This window comes from Girardinichthys multiradiatus, chromosome 20, assembly GCF_021462225.1.
Source record: "Girardinichthys multiradiatus isolate DD_20200921_A chromosome 20, DD_fGirMul_XY1, whole genome shotgun sequence".
Lineage (NCBI taxonomy): Eukaryota > Metazoa > Chordata > Actinopteri > Cyprinodontiformes > Goodeidae > Girardinichthys > Girardinichthys multiradiatus.
This window is the reverse complement of record NC_061812.1, coordinates 35,164,038-35,172,255: the sequence shown is the minus strand read 5'-3', so window position 1 is coordinate 35,172,255 and position 8,218 is coordinate 35,164,038. Positions and strand designations below refer to the sequence as shown.

The window sequence follows — 8,218 nt, the reverse complement described above, 5'->3', positions numbered from 1 at the left end:
GAATGTCAAGAAGTCTAATGTTTTGTTAAAAAACACAGTTTAGCTTTAGTTTATGTTGAAAGAGACTGGACCACATCATAAACACGGCAGCAGATTTTACCGTATTGAACATTTAAATCTAACACGGCCTTACTTCCCCCCGTTTCCTTTACACAGCCTGCAGACAAAGGAAATAATGAAGCTTGTTAACCTTCAGCCTGCTCTTGATATTCAAGACTGGTCGTTCCAACCTCTTTGTCCAATGTCAATCTTGACGTGAAGAGATGCTTGCTACTGAGGAGTGTATGTGTATGTGGGTGCTGTGATTTTCCTCTGAGAGCCTGCAGTACTATAAGTGTTGTATAAAGCATCATTTACCTGTCACTTCCTAAAGAGGACATAGTTTATAAATATCATCCAGTGGAGCTGTGGCTCAGGGACTACAAAAAGGCCACCCGCCATCGCCCCCATCGTTCACTAGCATCATTGTTGGTCTGACATCCCAGCTGCTCAGCCATGGTAAGTCGGTGTGTGTGAGATGTTTGTTACAGCAAGGACAGGTGTGTTCTCTTGGCTTCAGAGATGCTGCTTTCAGGGTAGACTGCTGATGAAAAATAGCTCTGTTAAGTTGTAGTTAGTCACATTGTGAAACATTCTATGTTTTCTTTCTCAAGTAATCTTTATTGGATATGTAGTAGATAACATTTTCTTGTTACCTCCTTAAAGTGATCTTCTTTGGACACTTTTTGCTGATTAAGATGCTTTATCTGCTTTATATATACAAGCATCTAGTTTATGCCTCCTCTTCTACATTCATGCCAAAAGGCCCCCAAGAAAGCTAAGAAGAGGGCAGGAGAGGGAGCCAACTCTAATGTGTTCTCCATATTTGAGCAGGCCCAGATCCAGGAATTCAAAGAGGTGAGAGCTGTTCAGTATAATGTAAGACCCAAGTCTTTCTGTGCTGCTCTTATACAGTTAAAGGTTGCATACACACTCTGAGGGGTCCAGCTACTTTCCCTCCTTTCCATTTCTATTGTTCATCGCCGCAGTATGCCCACCTGTCTATTTTCATGCCTCAGGCTTGGCAACAGCGAGGCGCACGGTATGCTGGTATGAAGGTCGGTGGTGCCCAAACACTCAGACTGTGTCATCAGTGATTAGGCTGCAGATGAACTGCTGCGCGTGCCCTGGATGCCGCTCAAAATCCGAAGGAGGGTTTACGAGTTATAAATACCCAAATATAGCTAAGGAAAACAAGAAAAAAGGGGTGAAAAACAGCATTTAAATTTAGAGTTTAAGCATTCTTGTTTCAGAGATGTGCGATCAGAGCACTGTGGCTCGCAACATTCACTTTTTAAAAGTAAAGTCATGAAGCTCTGTGCTCTTAATTCAGGCCTTCACTATCATGGACCAGAACAGAGATGGCTTTATTGACAAGAATGATCTGAGAGACACATTTGCTGCTCTTGGTATGTTGACATCTATATTCAAAGATCATGTTGGCATTAGTCCTTAAGGGCTGATGATCAGTCGCTTCACTGTGTTTGTGTTGTATATTTGTTCCCACAGGACGTCTGAATGTGAAACAGGAAGAGATTGACGACATGCTCAAAGAGGCTCCTGGCCCTATCAACTTCACAATCTTCCTTACAATGTTTGGTGAGAAGCTGAAAGGTAAGCACACATGCAATTATAAAACCACTCCAAAAAGTGTCATAGGAAATTATGCAAACGCTATTTTATGAATCTTTAAACTATCATCATTTGTTTTTTTGCGGGGGGGGGGGGGGGGGGGGTTACAGGAAATCACATGATTATTTTACACAAGAAATTGAGGGTGGAGATTGTGCCTCACCAGTTATCTTTCTGTTTTAAATATAGACTGAGGTGGCAATATGGAGGCTTCACTGTTGCAGCAAGAAGGACCTGGAGTTTCCATGTTCTCCCTGTGCATGTGTGGGTTCTCTTCGGGGACTCTGGCTTTAGGTTAATTGGTCTCTGTAAATTGCCCTTAGGTATGAATGAGTGTTTGCATGGTTGTTTGTCCTGTGTGTCTCTATGTTGTCCTGCAATGGACTGGCAACCTGTCCAGGGTGTACCCTGCCTCTAGCCCGTAGACCGCTAAAGATAGGCACCAGCTCCCCCGCGACCCACTATGTATGGATGGATGGATGAATGAATGTGGGAAATTTAGGATTTGCTGAGTATTTTCAGTTTTTTAAGACTTGAGTTTTAGAACACTAGGTCTGCTTTAGTTTTGGCCCATCACTAGTAGCTGGTAGTTTGAATTAAAAATTATACTAAATAAAAGATGTCCAGGGGTATTCACAGCAAGGAAGGTATTACCTACTTTTATCTAGGGATGCACCAAATAAAAATGTGGTCTGATATTGATATTCGATATTAGTACTGTTGTTTTGGCCGATAACCGATATTTATCGATATAATGTACAGAAATTCTGAACTACACCTTTAACTGTAAAAAAAAGCAACTAAATAGTCTAACGAAGCAGTAAAAGTCAGTGTGTTTGAAGGGTCGCGACGGCTCCTTTAATGTCTCCAGGCGCAGATCCAGAGGAGACCATCCTCAATGCGTTTAAAGTCTTCGACCCTGAGGGAAAAGGTGTGCTGAAGAAAGACTAGTAAGTGGCATGATGCACTCCTCACTCCACATGGGTTTGGAATATGCAAATTCTTGAAAGCAGCTCTGGATAAGCGTTTCCTCACAGTTCACTACACTCTGATTCTGACAGTTGTTCATCCCCTTTTACAATGAGTGTTGCTGTGAAGACTGTTTTTCCTTCTCTCCCTCAGCGTGACACAGATGCTAACAACACAGGCTGACCGATTCTCCTCTGAAGAGGTACATTGTGGTGTTTTACACTAATTATCACCATTACTGCTGATTACTTGGTGCGAGTGGGTGACTCTGAAAAGGGATGGACGTCATCATGACGGTCACACGTGTCTACGTCAGGCATATTTTCTTTCAGAATAATGAAAAAAAAGCAGCAAATCACAGTGAATCATCTCAGCTTTTGAAGCAGACAGAGTAATGTGGGGTTCTTGTGTGCTTCTTTGGTTAGATGGAGCAGATGTTTACCGCCTTCCCACCTGATGTGGCAGGAAACCTGGACTACAAGAACCTGGTCCATATCATTACTCACGGAGAGGAAAAGGACCAAGAATGAAGCTTTTTGATTATGTACTTTTTTTTTTTTTAACTATCATGTAAGAGTGAGTCATGCAAGCTCTGTGCTTATATTGGTTTTATTCTTTCTGTACAGTAAGACTAGAAACTGTTTGCACTAAAATGTTTTCCTCCAGGCCACAAAAATAGACAGTTCAGAATTGAATTGCAATAAGGTTTTTTTGTTCTGTTTTATTCCTTTTGTTTTATTGTTGCCATTAATGTGAGACTAATTAACATATTTTCATCGTCATTTTGTACACTGAAAACTACGGTCGTCTAATGTTTTACAGTGCCTTGCAAACCTATTCACAGCCCTTGAACTTTTCCACCACAAGTGTCACCTTAAATCTGGCCTTGTAGTAAAGTGGCAAGAAGAATTAATAAGACCCGTTTACAGTTTGCCACAAACCTTAAAGGAGCATATTAAAGAAGATAAGACCACAATCGATCTTTTTAGCCTATGTGTAAAATTACACACGGCAAATAACTAACACCGCGCATCATCCTGAATGCCATATCAGCCCCACTGGGACACACGGGCGTGGCAGCATCATGTAACTGGGAGAAAGCTAGTAGCGGTACTGGGAAGAATGAATGGTCCTAATTACATTACATTACCTGAGACCAGTGTGGAGGTTTTCTTTCCAGCCGAACGACAACCCTAAACATGCAACCAGTGCTGCATTGGAGTCCAAAGCTAACTGAGAATCTGTGGTAAAGCCTGAACACTGATGTTCACATACACTCTCCATCCAATCTGACTTAACTTGAGCTATTTTGTAAAGATGAATGGGCACAAATTTCAGTCTATAGATTTGCAAAGCTGGTAGGGGCATACACTAAAATATCTGCAGCTGATGCACAAACCATGTATCTTCTTATTTCCACTTTATCACAGAAAATCCACCCCAAAAAATAATTGATGTTTGTGATTGTAACCTGACAGAATAGGGGGAAATTTTAAGGGTTATACATATTTTTGGATAGCACCATATGAAGTTTATGCATGTCAAATAAACATCTCCAAACACAACTCCCAGCCTGTAATTGCAGTACCTTCACTGATAGGTTTAGAGGTTAATACGTAAACGTGGGACCAGTGGATATTCCGTTCCTCTGAAATCCCAGAGAGCGGAATCCAGAGATTCACATTGTAGGATTTTACTGTACACTGTGCAGTATATGGCTGCAGTATATGGCTGCTGAAACACTAGGCTTGACTTGCACAAAGACCTGTTGTCATTTTGGAGCCACGCTACGATGAGGATGGCAATGCTACACTATGGACTCTAAGCAGCTGGCTCACAAATGGATGGCACCATCTTCATCTATCTCACTTGTCAGACTTACTGTAGAGTTGGTGTTGTGAAATCTTTGGTTGTTCCAGCTGAAATTAATTGAGAAGGAACCTCAAGCCCCATTGGTGAAAGACATTTTCATTTTCAGATTAATGCATGCACAATTTCTGGATGCCCTAGGTGGTTGCTCTGATGCTAATCAGGGCTCTATGCTTCTATTTTGTGTAAAGTCGCATAGAACTGGACTGAATATGAGAGTCTTGATTTCTGGCAGAACAAAAGTCCCTTTTTATTATTAATACAAAACTCTTCATGGATTATTGCATGCCAGTAAATAAAGCATCTTAGCAACCACTTTATGTTGGAAATTTAATTCCTTTATATTTTCAGAGTGAACAACAGGCCAAACCCAAAAAAAGGGAAGCACCAACAAAGACAGTTTCTTGCATTATCTTGATTAAATGGCTGCTGATGGCAGGTCCCAACTGATTTATCAGCCACTAAAACACAATGAACTGCTTCCCCGGCACTTAAAGATCACTCAGCTCAGATGAGAACACAGAACTTCAAGTTCTTGGATTAAAATGTAAAAAATCATCCATGATGCACTTTCAATTAACTGACCTGAGGAAAAAAAAACTCTAAAGAGACCTTTTACTAAAGTAAAATAAGTGAGTAAATTTTATTTGTATAGCACCTTTAACAAATAAGAATTGGAAAGTATTTCACAGAGTATGAACATTAAAACATGATCAAATTAAAACATACAGATACAACCTGGGACATGTCATGGTGCCAGGTTCTTTAATAAAAAACAAAAGGAAACTTATGGGGTCGTTGCAGAGAGAACAGGCCCAGGAACACAGGCAGTAACAGGCAGGCAGAGAAAAGGAGCGCGGACCATAAGGCGGCCTCACGGAAAAATTAAGCAGTGAATGGAAAGAAGTCAAAGGCTTAAATACGGTGGAGAGGAAGGAAGAGGACAAAGAAAACAACTATTCAAAGAAATTAAATGGGCGCCATAAAGGAGAAGCTGAGGAGAGTAGACTAATGAACATGAACAGAAACACAAACAAACCCAGGGGAATATCTAACAGTATTAACTCTAGATGTAAAAGAACACTAGAATAAAATACACCAAAAATGAACTAAAAAGGAAACACGTAACAATGAGTGTAGAGAAATGAACTAAAGAAAACAAGATAAAATAATAAACAGCAAGGAAATAGTCAAAATACAAACTGAAAAGAAAATCAAATCTCAAACACCTCTAAATGGTCACCGGTAATTAAAGGACCTCACGGAGCTACACAAGTCAAAACAGACACCTAAATGCAATTCATACTGATCAATTAATCTAAAATACAGTTGCTTGTAAAAACTCTTGTACCGCTTGAACTTTTTCGTTTTTTTCCTCTTTACTCTGATAGTCCTGCATATAATCTTGTGCAGCCAACAGCACTGTGTGTGACTTCATGTCAGTGTAAATGCAGCTGTTCTGTGAGGGCCTCAGAGGTTTGTTAAAAATTACTGAACAGCATCATGTAGACCAATGAACACAGCAGAGATATCAGGCAGGAGGTTGTGGAGAAGTTTAAAGCAGGGTTAAGTTATAAGACAATAACCCAAACATCTACAAACCAAGCAAGACACGACCACCAAGCTAAACGGACAGGCCTCCCAAGATGAGCATTAATCAGAAGAACAGCCAAAAGACCTATGGTGACTCTGGGGGAGCTGCAAAGATCCACAGCTCAGGTGGGAGAATGTCTTGACTCAACAACTTTCAGCCATCCGTGCCATCAATGTGGCCTTTACTGAAGAGTTACAAGAAGAAAGCCATAAGAAATCTAATTTGAGCCATTAGCCATGTAAAGTACACCAAATTACATTCTGAAAAGGGGGTTCTGGTCAGATGAGAATAAAACTACACTTTTTGGCCTATTTCAAAACCGTATGTGTGGTGGAAAAATAACGCTTCACAACAGCAGGTACAGGGAAGCTAGCCAAAGTTAATATTTAAAGGGCAGTTCTAGGAGAAAACGTCTTAGAGGCTGCAAAAGACTAGATAATGGAGCAAAGGTTATAGCAGCAGGACAACAACACTAAACAGCCAGAGCTATGATGGAAACTTAGATCAAAGGACGTTAAAATGCCTAAGCCAAAGTTTTGACATATATCCAAATACGAGAAGATGTTTTTAGACTGTGGGAGGAAACCAAAGTACCCTGGTAAAAAAAGAAAAGCAAACCCCACACAGGGAGGCTGCAACTGTAGCTTGATCAGTGGTTACCACCTCATTACTGTGCAGAGGTAAAAGAAAATAGAAGCAATAGAAGTGAGGATAGAGCTGAATATGTAACACCAGAATTTATAAAAAAGGGATTATTAATACCTTCACGCCTTAGGTATATATATATATATATATATATATATATATATATATATATATATATATATATAGAGCATCACAATACACAATACATATAACTGTCTGTAACTGCCTGCAGGAATTATATACAGTGGTGATAGTGCAACTATTGGTTTCTATTGAAATTTACTACAGTGCTTAAGTGGATTTATAGTTCATCCATAGGAAAGCTTCTATTTGTGCAGAGTGAGTCTATTTAATTGCCGCATGTTGGAGTCACCAAGAAAAATGTTATCTGATTCACTTCCCAATTGCTTCCTTAATCTTTGAGTCATTTGGTAGAGACTCTAGTCAGTTACTAGTGTAAATAAATATTAAAAATAAGGCCGATTTTAAAAGTAAATTGAGCATGTATTCTGTTTGATTTCAGTTTTTCCTGTTTGGAAGAAAGATGTTCTTATTTTCATCAGATGTTCCAAGCATAAAACAGAAAAAAACAAGACCTGATAATTTTATAGCTACTGCCACCTTGTGGCTACATAGAGTGTCTGCTGTTTTAGTGCAAATGTCCTGCTGGATAGTCTCTTTTGTCTCAGCTTGCTTCTACCTTTAATCACTATGTTGCAGAGGTTGGTGAATTTTATAGCATTGAATGCTGTTTACACGATAATAAACAGTACACTCATGTACATGATCACTATTGGTCTGTGGTTTTATACGTGTGGCTGTAGCTTTTCAAGCCCCATATTTTTGCCAGCCTGTGCTTCACAGCTCCTCCTCCAACTGTTGATATTGAGTTTTGTCATTCTGAGAAGAAAATATTACAATACACTTTAAAACAAATTTTAATCGAAAGAAACATTTCTTAAAATCCATGTTTTATTTATACTTTTCTGCTCAAACAGAAGTCGGAAAGCTACACTGTGCAGAATATTCCCTGCAACCTTTTATCTGTCTACATTCCCCTGAGCATGGGCTGGGGGAAGATTCAGACTTATCATTTTAAAGAGGAATAATAAGAGGACATACTGAATTTGTTTCTTTAACACATCTTCACATTACAACAGTTAGATCACGAATTTTCGGCTTTCACCAAATTTTCAAAAACTTTCGTTTTTCAGGAAAAGTTTTCTGCCAGCATACACACGCTCAAAATCTGGGTTAACTTCAGTGCTGGAGAAGGTTATTTGTTCTTTTTCAGATCAGGTTTTTCATCAGTAATAATTGACTCTGTGAATCTGTTCTGTACCTCCAAGACCCCCATCATATTCCCCACAGACACCCTATGTGAATACTTCAATACTGCAGAAACATGTTCCCTAAAGGAGATTGTATAATACAGTGTGTGAAATAGGAGAAATAAAGTGCAATCAGCAG

The 8,218-nt window shown here is 39.5% G+C and overlaps 1 protein-coding gene across 1 annotated transcript; it reads left to right on the top strand.

Moving 5' to 3' along the window:
* The first annotated feature begins 451 nt into the window (after positions 1-451).
* Positions 452-4,205, top strand: myl2a (myosin, light chain 2a, regulatory, cardiac, slow). Its single transcript, XM_047346721.1, has 7 exons — positions 452-498; positions 805-897; positions 1,373-1,448; positions 1,549-1,653; positions 2,543-2,621; positions 2,794-2,842; positions 3,066-4,205. The coding sequence occupies exons 1-7, from the start codon at positions 496-498 to the stop codon at positions 3,168-3,170; spliced, it is 510 nt and encodes a 169-aa protein (XP_047202677.1). The 5' UTR covers positions 452-495; the 3' UTR covers positions 3,171-4,205.
* The last annotated feature ends 4,013 nt before the right edge of the window (positions 4,206-8,218 follow it).